The sequence below is a fragment of the Lissotriton vulgaris genome, unplaced genomic scaffold (assembly GCF_964263255.1).
Source record: "Lissotriton vulgaris unplaced genomic scaffold, aLisVul1.2 SCAFFOLD_2103, whole genome shotgun sequence".
Lineage (NCBI taxonomy): Eukaryota > Metazoa > Chordata > Amphibia > Caudata > Salamandridae > Lissotriton > Lissotriton vulgaris.
In genome coordinates, this window is record NW_028246552.1 from 24,217 (window position 1) to 45,479 (window position 21,263).

Here is a 21,263-nt window from a genome sequence, read left to right on the forward strand (position 1 = left end):
CTCACACTTCTCCCTGTGTGGCTTGCCCTATCGAGATGTGTAGGTTGGTTCGGGGGGAGATAAAATAAAAAGGAGCAAATACCCCCTCACAAGTCGTAACAATTGGCATAAGAAAGGCCTTCTCAGGGAGGTTCATGGATGTCACCTGTAGCCTTCCTAGTAAGAACTCTGAAAGCTTAAACAATGCACAAATTTAACATGCAATTTCGAGTTAGTTCTACAAAAAGTACTAAAACCTGGATTGTACTAACAAAGCATAAAGCCTCTCTTAGTCTTAAGTGTTAGACATGCATTGCTGCAAGAGAAGAAATGATAACAAGTTACCTGGACAACCTCTGTGCCATCAATGATCTTTTTGTAGTATGATACTGGTGAGGAGTGGTTTCCAGTACCAGCAACAATGTACGATCTCTCAGGGCACACTAAATCCCAGAACCTATTAAGAAAAAAGCAACACTGACATTAAAAGGCTAAAATAGGCTCAGGATATTTTTTCAAAGTAGATACACATCACAGAGTAATATGGTGAGGAAGAAGGGAATGGGAAATAAGAGACATCATGAAAAGACTTTCTACATTTGGAGCTGCTCTGACAAACATTCACCTGAGCAGCCCTTTGGCGTCTCCAAGGTCTAGGTCACCAGCAATGAGGGCATCAGCCTCAATTTCTACATTTGCTTTTTTCAAATACTGAAAATGCTTGGGGAAGAGGGAATGTTCCTAGTGCCAGGGGGTTGAGTGGAATAAGGAAGAAAATATGAGTGGAATCATGACTATTTAAGCCAGCTCAGCGCCTTTCCTCGGCCTCCGTGTTTTTTCAACTGCCCCAAGGAGTCTAGTTTTCATTCTTCATTGTCATAGGCCTTTAAGTGACTCTCAATCTCCTAAGGGAGATACATTTTGCCTGCAAAATTGGCTTGACCCAATTGGGTTATTTTAGTGGTATGAACATTTACTGGCAGATGCATCAACGGAAATACCTCCCGGTAAAACTGCGAATCGGTAAAACAGGCCGCTACCGAACGCAAAACCAGAAAATGCTATGCATCAAACAATGAATCGCTAAAAAATAAAGAATCGCCAATAACCCCCCGCGGTAAAATACCGAATCGCAAAACAGACAATCGGAATTACCGACCCCCAAAGCGGCCATCGGAAATACCGAATCGGTAATAACGAATCGCAATGGTATGCATGAAAATTCGCTAATACAGAAAAACCCAAAAATCGCTATTTAGCATGAGCAAATTAAGGGGAATCACAATCAGGAGGTAAAGTAAACGGAAGGACAGAAAAAAAAATTACAACCCCCTACTGCAGGTGCTCTCAATCAGTAACCCTTCAAAAAAGCCCTGGGAAACCCAACATGTCTTCCAAAATGGCTGCCCTGTACGTGCTTGCTAGGAGGAGGAGGATCAACGCCCAGGGCCAGCGCAGGAGGATGATCCAGGACAGGATCTTCAGGATGCGCATCACTTTGCTGGGGCAGACCGAGGAACAGGTGTACGACAAGTATAGACTGAACCGTGCCATGATAATGCGCCTAATAGCAGACCTGGTACCATTACTGCAGCACGAGACCCGTAGGACCCACGCCATACCAGCCCATGTGCAGGTCCTATGCTGCCTGCACCTGCTTGCGTCTGGAAGCTTCCAGGGGGTAATAGCTGAAACTGGAGGCGTGTCGCAAAGCGCTTTATCACGCTTCTTCCACCGGTTCCTAGAGGCCATGCTGACATTAATTAATCGCCACATCACCTTCCCCACAACCCCCCAGCAGCTGACCCGCACCAAACGGGAATTCTACCAGGTGGCACAATTCCCCCATGTCATAGGGTGTGTTGACTGCACGCATGTCCCCATCTGTCCTCCATCAGCCACCGAATACATTTTCCGCAACCGGAAGTCATATCACTCTATAAATGTGCAGGTGGTGTGCAATGCCAAGTACATCATTACGGACCTTGTAGCCCAATTCCCCGGGAGCACACACGACGCTTATATATTCCGTCACTGTGGCCTCCACAGGCGCCTGATCAACGGTGAATTTGGAGAGGGACACCTACTAGGTACATATTGATGCATCATCGTACTCTCCACCCACTCCATCCCCACATGTATATGTTCAATCATGCTGATGTCCATTCTCTCCCCATCCTGCAGGTGACAGCGCATACGCATTGCGTGAATATCTACTCACTCCCTACCTGAACCCAGCGACACCACAAGAGCAGCGCTACAACAGAGCACACATCAGCACAAGGAATGTGGTTGAGCGTACATTCGGCATCTTCAAGAGCCACTTCCGTATACTGCACAAGACTGGAGGTGCCTTGCAGTACGACCCAGTGACCTGCTGCCAGATCATTGCTGTGTGCGCCATCCTGCACAACATCGCCACACGCAGGGGGATACCCATAGAGGTGGATGGAGAGGATGAACTGCGTGCACAGCAACCACCCCCCCAACACCGACAGGCGCATGTGCCCAACACAGCTGAAGGGCAACGGAGGTGGACATACATCACACGGAATCATTTCTGAGACAGGTAAGAGAGAGACTTGACAACAGGGCTCGATTTGCAAGGGTTTAATGGGCATGGACACCTGAGTGGTGCAGAGAAACAAAACAAAAACATGCTGCTGCTGCAGTTAAAGTCAAACTTAAATTGCACGTCCTCAGAACGGGTGATGCGTGCGGCACTTAAGTCTGGCCATGGTTACGTCACCAAGGACAGTGTAACTTAGTCACATGTTCACTTGCGTTTGCCGCGTACCCCCAGTCTCTTGTCCTGTGACTCCTCGGCTTCTACTCGATGGGAGTCTGTGGCAGTTGCATTGCGGCCACTGCGCCTCCTCCCGCTGGTGTCCGATAGGGAGACGCTGCTGACACTGGAGGCTGCCTCACTACCCTCTTCCGCCCCCAGCATGCTGACACTGGCTGACCCAGGCTGCATTTGCTCCACTGCGGTGGTCACCCTCTCAAGGGCCTTTGCCACATCCCCACAGTAATGACCTAGGTCCACTTGCAGGGACACGGACCTGCGGGACAGCACAGCCGTGCCGTTGCAGAGCTTATCGATGGCCTTGTTGGTTGAAGTCACTGCCAGCATGATCTGCCTGTGGCGACGCCACTCACTCTGTTGGCCTGCCACTACGGCACGTGTGAGTTCTTGCAGGCACAGCTTTATGTCATTGTTGCCGGCAGCTACGGCAGTGGTGTGCTCACGCATAGCGTCTGTCATCTTGCTAAGTTTACTGCATAGCTTGGTCATGGAGAGTTTCATGGCACCCATGTGTCTCCCCTGCAGGCGCTGGACACGCAGCATCCGGGTCTCCACAACTCCGTACCCTCCGACAGATCGACTGGTCTTGCAGCACCACGAGCCGGGGTCATAGCCCTCTGCCTGATGCGCTGTCGTGATGATGTTTGGCTGGTTGGAGTGACGACAGCCTGGCGTGGAACATTTGGGGGTGCTGAACTGTGATCAGATTCCATCAGGGGCAGGGAGGGAACATCAGCTCTGGGGAGTGGCCCGCACTGGTGGTGGTTGTGTTGGTGGTGGTGGTGTCTTGGACTGCGAGGTTGGTGGTGGTGGTGTCTTGGACTGCGAGGTTGGTGTTGGTGGTGGTGGTGTCTTGGACTGCGAGGTTGGTGCTGGTGGTGGTGCCTTGGACTGCAGGGATGGTGGAGGTGTCGACCGCCGTGGTGGTGAAGGGGAGGACATGTCTTCAGCTCTATGTGAGCACTCGGCTTCTGACAACACTGGCGTCTCAGAGATGACGAGGCGGGCACTGTTGTCTGAATCGTAGGGGAATGCATCTGTGTGTGAAACAGTGCATAGTTATAATCATGGTATATTATGTGGAAATAGCAGTGGCATCTCACAATAAATAACATTTTCAGTCTGACAATTGGCCCTTAGCTGCTGTATTAATCTCTGTGCTCTGGCATGCACCCTTTCATGTATGGACTACAACTCCCATGGTGCAACACTTTGGTGAGGGTATGTGTTTAGGGCAACACTACATGGGCACTGGGTCTGGCATGGGGGATTGGGCAGGGACTTACTACACGCTGCATTGTTACGCTGCCATGCTTCTTACCTTGTCCTCCTTCCGCAGCACCAGAGATGTCCAGACGTGTGACCCCCACAACAGCTTCCCGTTCTATGGTGGACTCCACTAGATCCTCCAGGACAGTGTTTGGCGTCACGTTGGATGTGCCCCCTCCTGTGCCATCAGCATCCTTGACCCTCTGCGCAATCTTCTCCTTGGCCCTCTTCCTTAGGTCATACCACCGTTTTTTTAGGTCGTCGATGCTGCGGTGGGTGACTCCGCAGGCATTTACCTTGTCCTTGATGCGCAGCCACATCTTGCGCTTTTCTGCCTCTGGCACCTTCAGGGACAATTTGCCAAACAGTCTATCATTATTTCTGGTCACACACTCGATGAGGATTTCCAGCTCCTTATCAGAAAACTTCCTTTTGCGCTTTCGGAGTGTGTCCTTTCCCTGCTGGGGGGCCTCCTTCTCCATCTTATCCTGCTTGCCTTGTCCTGCTTGCTACAGGTTCACTCTTAGTCCTCAGCTCCTGTGCTCTGCCTCCTCCTCAGTGCAACTCCGAACACAGAATGCAGCGTGGCTGTCCTACTTCCTGGTTGTGATGTCATCGGCCCGCATCCGAAGCGTCGCGTAATTTGCCCGTTTTCGCTATTACCGAAATCGCTAGTTCCGGATTCACTAATACCGATTCGGTATTAGCTAACTCGGTATTTGCTACTCAAGCGGGTGAACTTTCGCTATTTAATAGCGATTTTTACTGATTCGGTAACTTTTACCGATTTGTTTGATGCATCGCGGTTTGCATGTCCTTAATTGCGATTCGTTATTTTTCGCTATTACCGACGTGTATTACCGAATGTTGATGCATATGCCTGTAAATGTCATATCTTGGCTGCAGTGACAAAAAAAAATGTATGCACCAAACTGCGCACTTATGTTCCATCTGGGCTACTGTTTAAAAGAATTGCAGTGACACATGACATAGAAAATTGACTTTGCCAAGTAGAAAAATACTTTTACAGATTAGCAAGTCATCTGTAGAGCGTGCCCAGTAAGCTCATAGGGCTGGGTGCCTAATGTATAAAAGTGGGCCATGTTCGATATTTGATAACAGCCTTCACAGTGAACATTTGTAAAACTTTATTTGTCACTATGTAAGTAAATCTAAATTATCCATTAACAGGCGTTGTCATAAATAAAAATAACTTTTTTCATTTCTTGGGTTGGGAAAATTCTAGTGTGGTCATTACAAGTTATTTTCTATTTAATTTAAAAATCAAATGTAATTTAATGGTGCACTTATATTTTTGATAACTTCAGTGGAAAAGCAGCTTTATAAAATTGTACTTTGTGCTGTCTAGTGGAAAACTGATATTGAATGATCAGACTCATAGCCCCACTCCAGAGACTCATATGCATCCCTGGCTGGCTGTTAGTGATCTTCCTCTTCAGCAGAATGGCTCGGCCTCAAGCAACAGGTAAGCAGACGTGGTGGTCACAGTGGCCGCTTAACAATGATCAGCTGTTTGGGAGGAGCACAGTCAGAGCTGACAACACAAAGCAAAGCTTTTACAGATCTTCGTTTGAGATTACAAAAAAGAACTGTAACCAGTGATCCTAACACTGGCTAATGCTAAGGATTCATCTGGCACCTCACCACCATCTGCTCTGAATACTTCTGGACCTAGGAACACTAGACATGAAAAAATTGGACTCAACGTTATGTTATGTTAAGCCATTTTTAAAGCGCAGCGTATACCCAAAGGTGTCTTTGCGCTGAATTTATAAGCAACGATATGCAGAAGAGACGACCTACTGATTGAAGAGCCAAGTTTTCAAAAGTTTCCTTAACTGGGGCAGGGAAGGAGCTGACCTAAGATTCAGTGGAAGGCAATTCCAGGATGTGGCTGCTCTGACTGCAAAGCTGCTACCACCCCATTTAGATCTTTTTTTAATCAGATGGGATTTATTCTGAAGGAGCCTGCTGATCTTCGGTTTCTTGTTAGAAAGTACCATGATAAGGCTTTCTTCAGAAAGGAAGGTCCTGAGTCGTGGAGGGCTGCATATGTCAGACAGAGAGCCTTAAACTTGATTTTGTTTTTGACTCGAAGCCAGTGAAGATTCTTAAGAGCAGAAGAAACAGAGTGGTGCCTAGGCAAATCCAATATAAGTCTGGCTGCTGAATTTTGAAGAATTTGCAATTTGTTCAGATATTGAGCTTGTAGGTTAATGTAGAGGCCTTTGCAGTAGTTGATCTTGGACAATACCAGAGTGGAAAAAAATGATTTCCTGACTGAGATAGGCAGAAGGATTAATATTTTTTTTAAGAGTTCTCAAGGTATTATTAGAAGAGGAGACCAACGCATTGATTTAATTGCCTAGGAGTAAACGATTGTCAATCAAGACACCTAAACTCTTGGTTTTCCTGGTGGGAGCAGGAAGGGGGCCCATGACAGCTGGCCAGCAAGGAGCAGTCCAGAAGTTGGGATTATTGCTGAGTAAAATCACCTCGGTTTTTCCAGCATTAAGCTTAAGGCAGTGTTTGTTCATCCAGCCATAGATAGATTTCATGCAATCGTGGATGCGAAGACACTTGTGTTTGGCATCGTTGGAGGCTGATAACACAATTTGCGTATCATCCGCATAGGATTTAAGAGAGAACTCAAAGGATTCGACCAGAGGAACCAGATCAGTGACATATATATTAAATAGAGTGGGGCTGGGAGAGGATCCCTGCGGAACCCCGCAGGGCAAGCAGAAACACCCATATAAAAGGAAGAAGAAAAGTGGGCCAAGTATTCCTGACTTCTGCTGGAAACCAGGGACTGGAACAGGTCTTCAAGGATTAATTGGCTCACCTATTATTGCAAGGACACAAAGAGGGCTTCTGATTCCAAGAAGGGCTAGCTGACTATTGAAGACAGGATGAGCCCTGCACGAACCCTGGCTGGATGAGACCTGGTGACTGACAGCCTGCCTTTAGCACCTACAGGACAAGAGGAATTTTCTATAGAGTTGAGGAAATCTGGCAGTTAATAATTCTTACACCTCCAGAGGATGGAGACAAAATACTGAGGCTGCCCAGGAAGGCCACAGTCTCAGGAGGCAAGATTTCCAGGCTGATTCTGCTGAAAGCTTTTTACTGAGAAGAAAAGGGCTTCAGTGGGACCTCACTTTAAAGATTTGAAGCCTTGACAAGCTACTTCTTCCAGCCTTCCTGCAGTAGGAATTTGGTAACCAAAAACGTAACCACGCCTGAAAGTATGAACATAGGACTTGTGTTATCTTATTGTTTTTTGCCTTTGACAACAAAAAAAAAACTAGGTTATATAAATATACATATGTTTATTGTAATCAGTATATATGGCACCTGTTACTGAAGTAGATTTTCTATGTTGTCGGTGCCTAATGCTCTCAGGTTGAGGATCCCAGCCCCAGCTCAAATTGCTTCCTAGTGGTTGGAATAGTTCCCAAGGTCAAAAAGTTGATGCTTCAGCACAAACCCATACCAGTTCAGGGGCCAGATGCACGACCACCAAATTGTGCTTCGCAAAATTGAGACTCATTTGCGAGTCGCAATTTGCAAGGTGCAATATGCCATGTACAACAGTGTGTTTAACACTGTTTGCGATTCCCAATGGGGTCACAAATTGCGAGGCTCACTAATATTAATGAGCCTCTCGCGATTTGCGAGCCCATTGGGAATGACAGGCCCTCCCAGGTATGGTGGCCAGCTGGGCTCAGCAGACCACCATGTCTGGGACTGCTTTTAAATAAAGCTGTTTTTTTTTTAAAGCAGCCCGTTTTTCTTAAAGGAAAACGAGATGCATTAAAAAAAAAAAAAAAATGAAAAGTTTTCGTTTCATTTTTTAAGGGCAGGTAGTGGTCCTTGGGACCACTGCCTGCCCTTAAAAAATATTTTTAGAGGCAGTCACAAAGTGGAAGTCATCTCCTGGGGACCCCTTCCAAATTGCAACAGCATTATCACCCTCTTGAAGAGAGTGGTTATTAGCGAGTGTTTTGCGACCGCAAATTGATTGCGACTCGCTATTTAGGAATTGTACATAGCCCTTTCATATTTTGCAACAGATAATAATGTCATACTAGTAATAATCACAGTATTACACACAGCATTCTACCTTTCATACAAGAAGTGGAGTCCCAGTCTTGGGAGATCAGGGAAGCCACTTAATGGTTAGGCTGTCCTGATCTAGAAAGGGATAGCACAATAGGGTGGCCATGAGAGTTCTAACTAAAACATAAAAGAGACCTACAGTGAAGAAACAAAACATAAAAGAATTGCTTTGAGTTTACAATGTGAGATGAAGAATTTAATGTGTGGTGATGCAGTGCACTCTTGAGATATTTTGTCATAAACTGCAATGCAGGCAAGTCATACGCGGCTAAATGATACAATAATTATTATGGCTTTTTAATAATTAGGGCGTTACAGTTTGTGATCCGGTTCAGATAGCACCAAGACACCCTAGGGCATATGTGCGCTGTATAAGGAAAATGCTACTTACCAGTATGCATCTGTTTTTGGCAAGTAGAGTCTCACACTAAGCATTAGATCACCACCTGGTGTTGGGCTCGGATGATTGTATGTTGTTGTCATCTTGGAAGAAGTCTTTGTAGTCACAAGATAGGTGACTCCTCCTTTGGACGATAGTGCGCATGGGCATCGGCTCCATCCTTAGATTGTTTTTCGCCATGATGTGAAATGATGGAGTTAGTAGAAAGAAAAAAGAGATGTCCAAGCGTGTATATCTAATTAAGACGGAACTGGAACAGATACAGGTCCCGGGGAGGCGGGTGGGCGTGTGAGACTCTGCAGCTCTAGATGCCAAGAACAGATGCATACTGGTAAGTAGCATTTTCCATTCGAGGCATATGAGCTGCAGATCTCACACTAAGCATAGATTAAATAGCGGTGTCTCCCTTAGCGGTGGTCGCCTGTATCTGTTGCAGTAGTTTGAAACAGAGTTTTGAGGACAGTTTGGCCTATGGCAGCTTGCTGCTTGGCTTGCACATCAACACAGTAGTGTTTAGTGAAAGTATGTGTTGTAGACCATGTCGCTGCCTTGCATATGTCTTCATGGGTAATGTTCCCTAAGAAAGCCATAGAGGCTTCTAGGTTGCATGTGGAGTGCGCTCTAGGAGGAATTGTTAATGTACGCTTTGCTTTTTGATAGCCACCTTGCAACTCCAGCTTTAGAGATGGGGTTGCCTTTATGTGGTGGAGAGAAAGCTACAAATGATTTGGTTCTAATAGAGAAGGGCTCTTTTAACGTCTTGGGTGTGTAGAGCTCTTTCTGCCACAGAGTCTGGGTTTTGGAAAAACACCGGCAACTCTACAGATTGGTTTAAATTACTTTTGGAAGGAATTTAGGATATGTTCTCAGAACCACTTTATTACGGTGTAATTATAAAAATGGTTGTTGTATAGTGAAAGCTTGAATCTCACTCATTCTCCTAAGAGAGGTAATAGCCACAAGAAAAGCTGTTTTCCATGTGAGGAATTGCAGTTCACATTTGTGTAAAGGTTCAAAAGAGGTCCCATGAGCCTGGTAAGAACAATATTTAGGTTCCACACTGGAGAGGGTGGTAACCTGGGAAGAATGATTCTTTTTAATCTTTCCATAAATGCTTTACTAGCAGGCACTCTAAATAATGACATATGTTGTCTATTTTGTATGTATGCTGCAATTGCTGCAAGATGTAGGCGTATAGATGAATATGCCAAGTTACTTCTTTGTAAATGTAGAAGATAGCAAATGATGTTTTGGATGGAAGCATCTAGGGGATCAATTTGGTTATTGTTGCAGTAAATGGCACATTTTTTCCATTTAGCAGCATAGCAAGCTCTAGTAGTAGGTCTCCTGGCTTCTTTAATGATATTCATACAGTCTGGTGGTAGGTTAAGGTAACCAAACTCTAAGACTTCAGGAGCCAGATCGCCAGATTCAGTTGGCTTGGATCTGGATATCTGATGTTTCAATGGTTCTGCGTTAGCATGGATGGTGTCAGACGTAGTCTTTGGTGAGGAACTAGGGATAGTTCTAGCAGTGTTGTGAACCACGGTTGGTGTGCCCATGTGGGAGCTACTAAAATCAGTTTGAGCGACTGTTGTCGTAGCTTGCGCAATATTAGTGGTATTAGTGGTATGGGCGTAAAAGCGTACGCAAATCTACCTGACCAGTTCATCCATATCGCATTGCCCTTGGACAGCGGGTGTGGGAACCTGGCGGCGAAGGTTGGGCATTTTGTGTTTTTGTGTGTGGCAAACAGATCTATGTTTGGATGACCCCACTTGTGAAAGAAAGGTAGAAGAACTTGCGGATGTAGTTCCCATTTGTGAATCTGTTGTGTCTGTCGACTTAACAGATCTGCCCTCTAATTGTGAACTCCTAGAAGGTGTTCTGCTAGTAGATGTATGTTTTGTGGAATGGCCCACCTCCAAATGTTCTGAGCAAGCTGGGACAGTTGTAGAGAGTGTGTCCCCCCCTGTTTTTAGGTCTCGGCTAGTAACGCGCTGAAAGCACGTTCTGGCCAGAGAACTATAGTCGGCGTCTCAGCAGTCTGAGAACGCCGAAGTGAGACAACACCTGGCCGCGCGCAGCCTTTCCCCATAGTATAACGTTGTGCGCGCGGCCAGGTCTTGTCTCTACAGCATTGCATGCAGAGCGGATCGCGTCGCGCGCCTCTCTGGAATGCAGGGGAGTCTGCAGAGAGGCGCGCGGCGCTGATAAGCGTCGAAGCTTGTTGTTTCCTGTTGTGCAGCTGGCATATGCCAGCATGCACGTGAGACCTCCCTTTAGAAACTTTCACTCTCGCCGCATCTGCTTTGGACCAGAACACGTGGAGGCTACTGGCGACCGCATCACCGGGACAGCCCCAGAAATCCTCTTGCTAGCCAAGTGACACGTCTCGAGCCTGCGGAAGTGTGGGGGCAGGCAGGCGGGGACCTGTGGGCATCTGGGCAGCATCTTTGCTTTCTCCGCAGTCAAAATATAGTGCTGGGTGGCGAGAGATGGAAGGGGGATGACCTGCCTCGGCACATGTGTGGAGCCATAGGAGTCTAATGTGGCGCGACTGGGTACAGAGGTGTTAGCGTCGCCCGTGCACATAATACAGCGCCCACTACCCAAACTGGGACTGCACAGGAGTCAGTACAAAGGGTAGCGGCAGCTATAGGGCAAGCTCCGTTCGACGGCACTGAAGGGGTAGGGGCAAAAATACAACAGCATTGCATGCTTATATCGCATGTGCAACAGCACTGTAAGCCCCCCACCAACAGTACCTCCCAGACCGCAGTAAAAGTGCAGGCTTCTTTAATATACAACCGGTTTAACGTCCGAAGCAGAAATACACGTTATCAAATTGGTACTTTCAATGGTTAAGGTTGCAGTGTGTAATCAATCATAATGGATTAATCCTCTCCTTGGAGTGCTCAAATACACTTTGGGAAAGCTTTCTTCAGGGAACTACACTTACAAGTCCACATTTGCTTTCAACCTCTGTGTGCAGTATGACGACCTTCCTAGTTAAGCTTCCTCTGCGGTTCTGTTCTCTTTGACAGTGAGTTATCACAGCTACCACATTCACATAGCATTGTCAGTCTCTGACTTGGAGACAGTCACAGAAGCATGCACGATTTACAAAACGAAGGACCGCAGCCCCACTCGTAATGCAGTGCTTCTTTCAGACCATGTCCCATCTTGGCGCCCCAAGCCTGCCCAAATGTAGGGACAACGTCCGCCTCTTCTGGGACACAAAAGTGTCATTCTTTATCCTTTGTGCATACGCAGCGTTTCTAGGTACTTCTTGCGCTCCCTTTAGGTCTGGCCAAGACTCCGCTTTAGGTGCTTGCCACGCTCGTAGTTAAAATAATTATTGAGAGACATCCTGGTAAATATTGCTGTGTGTATAAAGGAGCTTTCGTTCTGCCCTCTCCACCCATTCGTGTTGTCACGTGATCTTCATATTCTGCTTCCGTCCACCATGTCTCACCGCAGCGGACGGTTGGTCGGGCCGCTCCAGCTGATGGTTTTCTTCTCTCTGAATGACTGCCATTTCCTCTTGCGCACGTTCATTAGGTTTTTTTTTACCTTCCTTTTTGCAGCAGGTAATCTTTATTTTGCAAAAGATGCATGAAATCCTTCTTTTTAATAATGTGTTTCCATAAGTTTCCTGAAAGATGGCTTCTCAAAAGCCAGACATATTGACTTTGGCAGTGCTTGTTAAGCTGCTGTTATGAAGAGTGTGGAAGTGCAGTAACATTGTAGCTGTTTGCAATGGAGTGCCTGGCAATGTATCTATCCTTGTCTCATTTACAAATCAGATGAAAGCTTTGCTTAAAAATGAAAGTTTTAAACCTTTTCATAAACGCGTGTTCTGTGAAGGTTTAGGTACCAACGTTTTGTGTGTGGGTTTATTTTAATATTTTTTTTGTGTCATATGCTTGCAAAATAAGGTAGCTTGAGACTGCCAATGCTTGTTTGCGACAACGAACACAGAGTCTAGATTATCATTCGTTGGCTTTCCTTTTATAAATCGTTGTTTTATGGGTAGAAGCATTAAAAAAAATAATGTTCAGTTAAATACATCCCTTCTGTTACTTGGCGGGCTTGAAACCAATGCTCTAAAGCAGTTATGTGGGCATCTACCAACAGAAAACAAGAATAGAAAGAGAACATTGAAAAACAGCCCCCCGACCCCACCCTCTCCTTTCCCCAGCCACCCTTGTCTGGCAGAAACGAGTGCACAGCTTGGGGGCACTGGAGAGAGTGTCACCTGCTGACCCCTGGCCCAGGCCTTGAGCTGTTTGTTCTGGCCTTCCCATGTTTACACTAGGTCTTGCATTTGTGAGAGTTTAACCTATTGGCATTGTAAATGACAATGCTTTTTTTTTTTTTAAAGCAACACATAAATGAAAGGCAGTGCCATTTGCAATGTCAATAGCTCAAACTCTCGTAAATATGCGAGTGATTGCATTGCAAATGCAATAGGTCTCGTATTTGCGAGTGATTAAGCTTTTGGCATTGTAAATGACAATGCCATTTATTTATCTGTTTTCAAAACCAACACATAAATAAAAAGTTTGTCATTTACAATATCAATAGCTCTAACTTTTGCAAAGACGAGACCGTTGCATTGTAAATGCTTGTTGTATATAGTACACGGACGTCAGGTTGTCCGTCCGGATTAAGACAGCTTTGTTCTGTCCTTGTACTTGGAAAGTCTTGAGCGCTAAGATTATTGCTAGCAGCTCCAGGTGGTTGATATGGAGCACTTTTTGTTGAGTGGTCCATTTCCCTTGAGTTGTATGATGTAGGAGATGGGCTCCCCATCCTGTGAGAGATGCGTCTGCTGTAAGTACTATTTGTGGAACAGGTTTGAGGAACAGCCGCCCTTTTGCCAAGTTTTTGGTGTTCCACCACTGCAGAGAGCGATGTGTGCGGCTGTCCACCAACTCCAGGTCTGTAAATAGTCCTTGAGCCTGGTTCCACTGTTGTGCTCAACATTCTTGTAACGGACGCATTTGCAGTCTTGCATATGGTACAATAAAAATGTAAGATGCCATCATGCCTATTAGTCTCATGAACACTCTGGTTGGGAGAGAGTGTTGACGTTGAAACTTTGTGACTAAGGCTTGAATTCTCTGTATCTTTGCTGGACTGGGATACGCTAGAGCTGTAGACATGTTTATTGTAGCCCCTAGGTATTGATGTAGATGAGAGGTCTGAAGATGCGACTTGGTGTAGTTGATTGTGAACCCTAAGTTGCGCAATGTTTGAATTGTTTGAGATGTGTGTTGGGACACATTGATTGAATGACTTGGCTTTTATGAGCCAATCGCCTAGATATGGGAAGACATGGATGTGTTATCTTCTGAGATGTGCTGCTACTACTGCTAGGCACTTTGTAAACACTCTTGGTGCAGTTGTGACCCCAAATGGAAGGACTTTGAACTGATAGTGTTGTCCTTCCAGTACAAACCTCAGATACTTCCTCTGAGAAGGATGCATAGGAATGTGGAAGTAGGCGTCCTTTAGATCTAGTGTTGTAAGGAAGTCGCCTTGTTGCAGCAATGGGAGCACTTGTTGTAAAGCGATCATATGAAAATAATCTGAGTGTATATAGCGATTGAGGGGCCTGAGGTCGATAATTGGTCTTAGTGTCCCGTCCTTTTTGGGTATTAGGAAATACAGCGAGTAACCCTCTGTTCCTTGCTATTGTAAAGGAACCATTTCTATTGCATTTTTCTGAAGAAGTGATAGAACTTCTTGTTTGAGCAGCGTAAGATGTTCTGCAGACATTGGACGCTGCTTGGGTGGTATATGTGGAGGGGTAGCTGTAAGTTCGAGGTAGTAGCCATACTGGATAATCTGTCTTACCCACTTGTCTGTTGTGATGGAATTCCAGACAAGTAGGAACTGGGTTAGTCTGCCCCCTACTGGAGTGGAATGCTGTTGGGGGAGCAGAGGAAAGTCACTGTTTTGTGGTGGGAGAGGTTCGACTATTGTTATTTCTTCGGCCTCTTCCCTTATTGTTGTTGCCTCTATAGCATCCTCTAAAATATCCTTTATTGGAGGATGTTTATGTATTAGATTTAAAGGAAGGTGAATTGTCTGCTCCAGCTTGTTTGGAACCTCCTCTATAAAAGGAGCAACGAAAGGAGCCTCTAGATTGGGTGGATTGCAAAACTCATATAGATTTGGCTGTGTCAGTGTCCTTTTTCATTTTTTCAAGCGCTGTGTCTACCTCTGGTCCAAACAATTGATGTTGGTTGAATGGCTGATTTAAGAAAGTAGTTTGCACTTCCTGCTTAAATCCTGGAAAACGTAGCCACGCATGACGTCTAAGTGTTTATAGCTTTAGATGCAGTGTCTGCTACATCAAGTGCACATTTGATTGAGGCATTCGAAATTATCTTGCCTTCTTGTATAAGGTCGTTTGCCTGTGCTTTATATTGATCAGGTAGATATTGTAAGAGTGCTTCTAACTGATCATAGTGAGCCCTGTCGTCTCTTGCAAGGAGGGCTTGTGTGTTAGCTATATGCCATGTATTGCTAGCCTGGGCAGCTATCCTTTTGCCTGAAGCATCAATCACCTTAGATTCTTTATCAGGGGGTGGTGCTTCGCCTGATGTTTGTGAGTTTGCTCTTTTTCTAGCATTTGACACAACTAGGGAATCTAATGGTAGCTGTCCTTTAATGTAGGCAGGATCCCCAGGAGCAGGCCTGTACTTTTTTTTTATTCTTGGGTTTAGAATCCTAGCACGTACACGATCTTTAAGTACTTCTGGAGCATGTTTTTATAACCCCTTTAGTAGTAGTAATAGCTTTATTCGATAAAAACATATCATAAAAGCATTTACATATCTTTAAAAAACATTTTTAACAACAGTCATCAGCATAAAACATTTCATATCCAGAGCAGCATATTGGGTGGGTGGGCTCGTTCACTGGATTAACAGTTTTCTTGCAATTCTTAGACGCCAAGCCCAACCCAAAAATGTTGCCATGCAAGTGGAAAAGAAGGGTCTAGCATCTGTACGTAAAATACGCACGGCCTCCAAATGAGAGCGAGTTCCCAGACTTCTGCAAAGGGGCTTCAACCACCTACGTCTCGGGGCTACATAGACACTACATTCGAACAACATGTGGGACACAGACTCTACCCTTAGGTCACAAAAGGGGCAGTAGGGTACAGTTTGGGCAGGCGGTTTCCAAGTGGACGTGAACTCACATAATGGAAGCACCCCCAACCTGAACTTGATGTATAGTGCTCTGTCCCTTGAGTTCTGAATGGTGTCTAGGTAAGGTTCCCTTAACGGTAACTCCTTGGCTGACAAACAGGACTACAGATTTACAATGGTTTGTGCTTCGGGCCCTCTCACTGTCTACCCATGCCCAGTAAACCTTCTTTAGCTGTTGTTTAGTGGGTGCAGATTTATTGGACCAAGCCTCTCCTAGGCCTAATTTGTAGAGCAGCTTTTTAACCTCCCTAAGCCAGATGATCTTATGGGAACCCGGTAATGACAAAATGTCGTTCAAGGCATCTGCGTAACTACTTAATTCCTGCACATTCCAGATTCTGGACCATAACAGGAGTGGGCGTAGTTTTGCTTGGTCGCAGATTGCCCGGGTACCTGCATCTATCAGCAATGGGATTGTTGGCGTGCTGTGGGGCAACCCATTAGGTCTTTATGGAAGTTGTTCTCAAGGTGGGCCAGAGTGTCAACTCTTTGAGTGCCCCACAGCTCAGCACCATAAAGTGCCGCGCTTACAACCCTTGCCCTATAGATGTCTAGAGGAGCCCCAATAGGTTTTAGTGATGATGCTCGCTGCTCCTTGAGCAGCGCACCTGCCACCCTTTTGTGGGTAAGGAAGACTTTTTGGTGGTGTGCCTTCCAGCTCATAGTATCACTGATGCGTATACCCAGGTAATCGAATTCTTTCACGCGATCAAGTGGGACAGAATCTAGGACCGGGGGATAAACAGATTTTTTTGGCGGGTTAAGGACTAAAAACTTTGTTTTGCCTATATTTATGGCCAAACCCCTTTCATTACAGAAGGTTTGAAAGCTGGAAAGCAGCGATTGGATGCCCATCGGTGATTTTGAAATTAGGAGAGTATCATCCGTGAACAGAAGCGTTGGGATCTTCCTTCCAGCCAGGGTGGGTGCATCTGATGGTTGTTGTAGAAGATGCTCCACCACTCCGTTAATATAAAGAGAAAACAGAGTGGGGGCAAGCACACACCCCTGGCGGACGCCTCTGTCCACGGGGATACGAGATGTTTTCTCTCCCTGTGCACCCCATCTGATTTGGGCAAAGTTCCTATCGTGAAATTTTACAAGCAGCGACAGCAAATAGGGGGGGAGGCCTAACCCATCGAGGACGTTCCATAGAAGCGCGCGTGGTACCAGGTCGAAGGCAGTCCGCAGGTCAATGAAGACTAAATACAGACTGCCCCCTCCCAGCACCACCACTTTCCAATAGATCATTAGAAGGCGGAACGTCTGCTCGATTGTGCCTGTTCCTGTTCTGAAGCCCGCTTGTAGATCTGACAGGATGTGATTTTCGTCTGCCCACTCGATGATCCTGCCCAATACTACCTTCCCTGCTACCTTTTGAGAAGAGTCTAATAAACTAATTGGACGGTAGTTCGCTGGGTCGTCCCTAGAACCTTTTTTAAAAATAGGTACGACCTCAGCGCCCCTCCATGAGTCAGGAAAGACTCCACCCAACATCACTTCATTCAACAGCGAGGCAATTAATCTACTCCAAGGAGATGGGTAATTCTTAATTAGGTCTCCTGGGATTCCGTCAGGACCCGCTGCTTTATTCGAGACAATGCATTGGATTGCTCTTTCTACTTCTAAGTTGGTAAATAGGCCGTCATAGCACGGGAGGTTAGTTGTAAAACCCATGGGTGGGCAAGCTACCTGGGCTGGGCCTGAGGGAGCAGAGTACAGTTGCGAAAAGTGGTCGAACCAAGCACCCCCTGTAATGTTACAAGTTAGCTGCTGGTCAATGGGCTTTTCCCTGGATCTTAATAGGTCCCAAAACCTCTTGGCATCCTTCCTAATACTGGCCTCTACTAGATCTCCCCAAAAGTTAGAATCATAAATCTGTTTAGCTTCTATTATGATTTTTTTGTAAAATTTTCTAGCAGCCCTGATAGCAACTGCATCTTTGGACTTTAATGTCACAACAAGTTCCTTCTTAGCCTCACAACATTTTGGAGTATACCACTTGTCTGACTGTTTAGGCAAAGATTTCGAAAGACCCCTTCGAGTGGTTTGGGGAACAATAAATAAGTCACTCAGCGCCAGAACAGTCTCAGTGAATAGAGGTAGGATCTTGTTGTCGGTTTGGCTTAAAGTGATCATCCGGGGCTCCACCTCTTCCAAAATTGTCCCGGCTTGGGCCATCCTTGTATCATCGGCTAAGACTTTTGCCCACTTTAAGCGCCTGCTACAGTTTGAGGGGACTAATTCATGGGAGGATTTCCACTTATGACCGGTTAGGCCTTGCCTTCCAGCCTGCCAAGGAGATGAAATAGATAGCGATAAGGGATTGTGGTCGCTATCACCCGACACTATAACCTCCATATCTAGGTGGTGTTGCCAGAGGTTGTAATTAAGCATGATGTAATCAATCCTAGACGTGTGGTCTTGTCTGTTATAAGTGTGAGCACCCATATGGTCAGATTTGGATCGGCCATTTGTCGGTCGCAAATTATGCTCCATGCACAGGGCATTGATCTCTATTGCGTTTTGCGACCATTTAGGAATCGGGTCAAGATTCAAAATAGGAATACCTCTCCTGGTGTCCTCCTCAAAAGTGTCCAAAATATCTTCGCTGGCCAAGGGCTCGAAACAGCAGTTGAAATCCCCTGCAAGCATTATATGGGAATCTGCATCGCAGGCAGCCAGATTGCGGTTTAAACCTGTGGATGGTAGATGGGATGCACCGCCTTTGGCGCCCCTCAGGTAGATGTTAAAGACTTCCATATTTCTTCCCCCTTTGTGTGTTATCGTTAGCCACTGGAGATCCGAAGATTGGGTGTTTCTTTCTTTAACCCTGAAGCCCAGAGCAATACTAATCCATATAATAAGACCGCCTGACGGGCGACCTTTGGATCCTTGTTCCTGGACTGCAGGGACAAAAAAGGTGGAGAATCCCACTCGGTGTCTTGGCTCCAAACACCAGGTTTCCTGAAAGAGGCAGATGTGAAAGGGTTCCAGGAAGTCGTTCCATTCGGGGATGTCAAAGTTACGACCAAGACCAGCCACATTCCAGGATAGGATTTTTAAAACAGAGTCAGCTGGTGGGAAGACCTTAGTGGGGTCAGTAGGCATGGACATAAGAGAAACAGTCGCACCCACAGGTTTTGAAGACCTCATAAATGGCTCGATTTGCTTGAGATTGGAGGTCACATAGGAGGCAAGGCAGGTAGGATCCGACTGTTCAAGAGGAGTAGGTGCAGGGGGGTTCGCACAGAGCGGGTTAAGCCGATCTTCCCTGTTACAATTTGCTATTATGTCCAATGACATTATCACCCCATCAACCCTTGCGTTGCTGGATCGTCCTACTCGGCTTGTTACAAATTCAGGGGCAGGACAACCAGTAGAATGATGCCTTTGCGAAGTTAAGAGTACCCTATGGGGTTGCTTGGCTGCTTGCACAGGGAGTCAGTCCACCTCCTCTAAACCACCAAATCTATTATAGGTAGAGAGGCCATTCCAATGCAGCAGGGTCTCCATGTGGCCCCGGGACCTATTCGGCCGTTGGTGGTGCTGGACCAATGTCCAATTGTCCCCCTGGTTACAACTAGGTCGGGGAGGATAGAAAAAGGATAATAGCTTGGGTTTGACTAAAGAGTCATCATTACTGGGCCAACTACAGATGTGATGCGCCGTGTGTGGATCTTCGAAGGTCACTACTATGCAGTCCCCCGGACAGGATTTCAGCGTTGGCCCTACCCAGGGAGTTCTGCGAACCATCAATACCCTACTTCTTCTGCCATTGGGGATTGGTCTGTTGACATTTAACCAGTGCATTATTTTATTTTTAAGTGACCAGTGATTTTCATATTGGCCATTACCTAACGTTGGAACACCCGTCAAGACAACAACATAGTCGTTTGCCTCTGGAGGAAGGTCAATATAGCCACCTCTAAAGTTATCTTTAACTGGAGCGACCTGGGTTTCACTAGGAACCGGTCTAATTGGTGTTTCATGTTTAGGATGTTGCAAGTCACGTGTGGAGCCTCGTGGAGAAGCCTTTGGTTTAACGCGAGCTTGCTCCACCGTGACTGTCCTAGGTTTGGGAACAGGTTTTATTGTAGGTGGTACTGAAGAGGGAGCTAGATTGATTTGGGGTGCGGTAAGTTGTGGCATTGGGTCAGCTGCAATAATGCCCTGGTTTTCCAGACTTTTTAACCCAAGAGTGGCCAGCGCGATAATGCTCTTCTCCATTTATTTTCTATCCTTGATAGTCTTAGGTCCAGAGGTGACAGAAGTTTTTTAAGTGTGTCCCAAACCACCTCTATAAATTCTTTATTGTTATTGGTTAGCCCGTCTACATCAATGTTCTCGCCTGCTGTGGTATTAAGGGGGGGAATAGATGAATTCTTTCCCTGTCCCTCACTACATAACTGAGTATTAGAGGAGAACTCAGCTCCAGCATTAGCTGCTGTGATGATATTCATGGGCAGATCTTTTGGAACAGCAATTTTCGCTTTCTTACGAAAATAAGCTGAGCGAGAATTGCGTTTCCTCTTTGGTTGTTTGCCACTGGAGATATTGTGAGACAGGTTCGGGAGAGATACAATGGGAACAGGGATGTGCACACTAAGAGGTGTCGATGGAGTCTCCCCATCCTTGCTTCCTGAGGCAGGTTGGGGAATAGCCGGGGTCGGTGAACGGTGAACATCTACCTGAGCGACTATGCACTGTGGGCGGGCTGGACGCTCAGGGGTAACAGAGGTGGCTATGTGGCCTAGGGAGGATTTCTTGGAAAGTGCAATTACTTGGGACACTCTTCTTGCGGCATCTAGTTCTAGCGAGACCCGGGTTTGAAGCTTAGATATTTCTTCGTCTATGGCTATGTTAGTGCGAGTTATAAAGTCATCCATGGGGCCACTGATTAGTGACCCACGTTTGGAGGACTTGCTACGGGTTACCCTTGGATCCATAGCACTGTAGCACTATGACGAAGATGGGTCTGTTTCCCCTCAATTGATATTTTAGCTACCAAAAAAAATATTGAGCCAAGAGGGGTGGGCCAGTCCAGTCCTCTCTGTCCTCGAACGGCCTCAAACGGCCCGCTCTTTGCCCGGTCTTAGCCCCGGGCGCTCCCGCGCGCTCCCGCGCAGCGTCTCTCTCTGATTTTTATGGGCCAAGAACAATGGGGCGTGTTGTAGGAAGGTGGGGGCGGGGCGTTCAGGGAGAGCGGGGCCAGGTGACTCAGCCTCACGCTCGCAGCCCTGAAGCCTCACACGCCCCCACAGAGCAGCCAGGCAGGAGACCACGAACTTACAGTAAACGGTGAGGTGAAATCCGCAGCGGGACCCGCGGAGCGGGTTCCGCAAGTCGTGGGTGTAAGGCAGCCCTTAGCAGCAAACGGCTCCAGCCAGGTCCAACGAGCAAACAGCGTCCCACGAGGGGAGAGTCCAGGTGCCTT

At 46.5% G+C, this 21,263-nt stretch overlaps 1 protein-coding gene across 1 annotated transcript in view; it reads right to left on the reverse strand.

Annotated features, from left to right (window-relative positions):
• PIK3R4 (phosphoinositide-3-kinase regulatory subunit 4) overlaps nucleotides 1-21,263 on the reverse strand; it is a 250,220-nt gene that overhangs the window by 15,659 nt on the left and 213,298 nt on the right. The window contains exon 19 of the mRNA XM_086949456.1: nucleotides 325-436. Within this exon, the coding sequence (XP_086805582.1) occupies nucleotides 325-436 (112 nt within the window). The remainder of the gene's footprint in view (nucleotides 1-324; nucleotides 437-21,263) is intronic.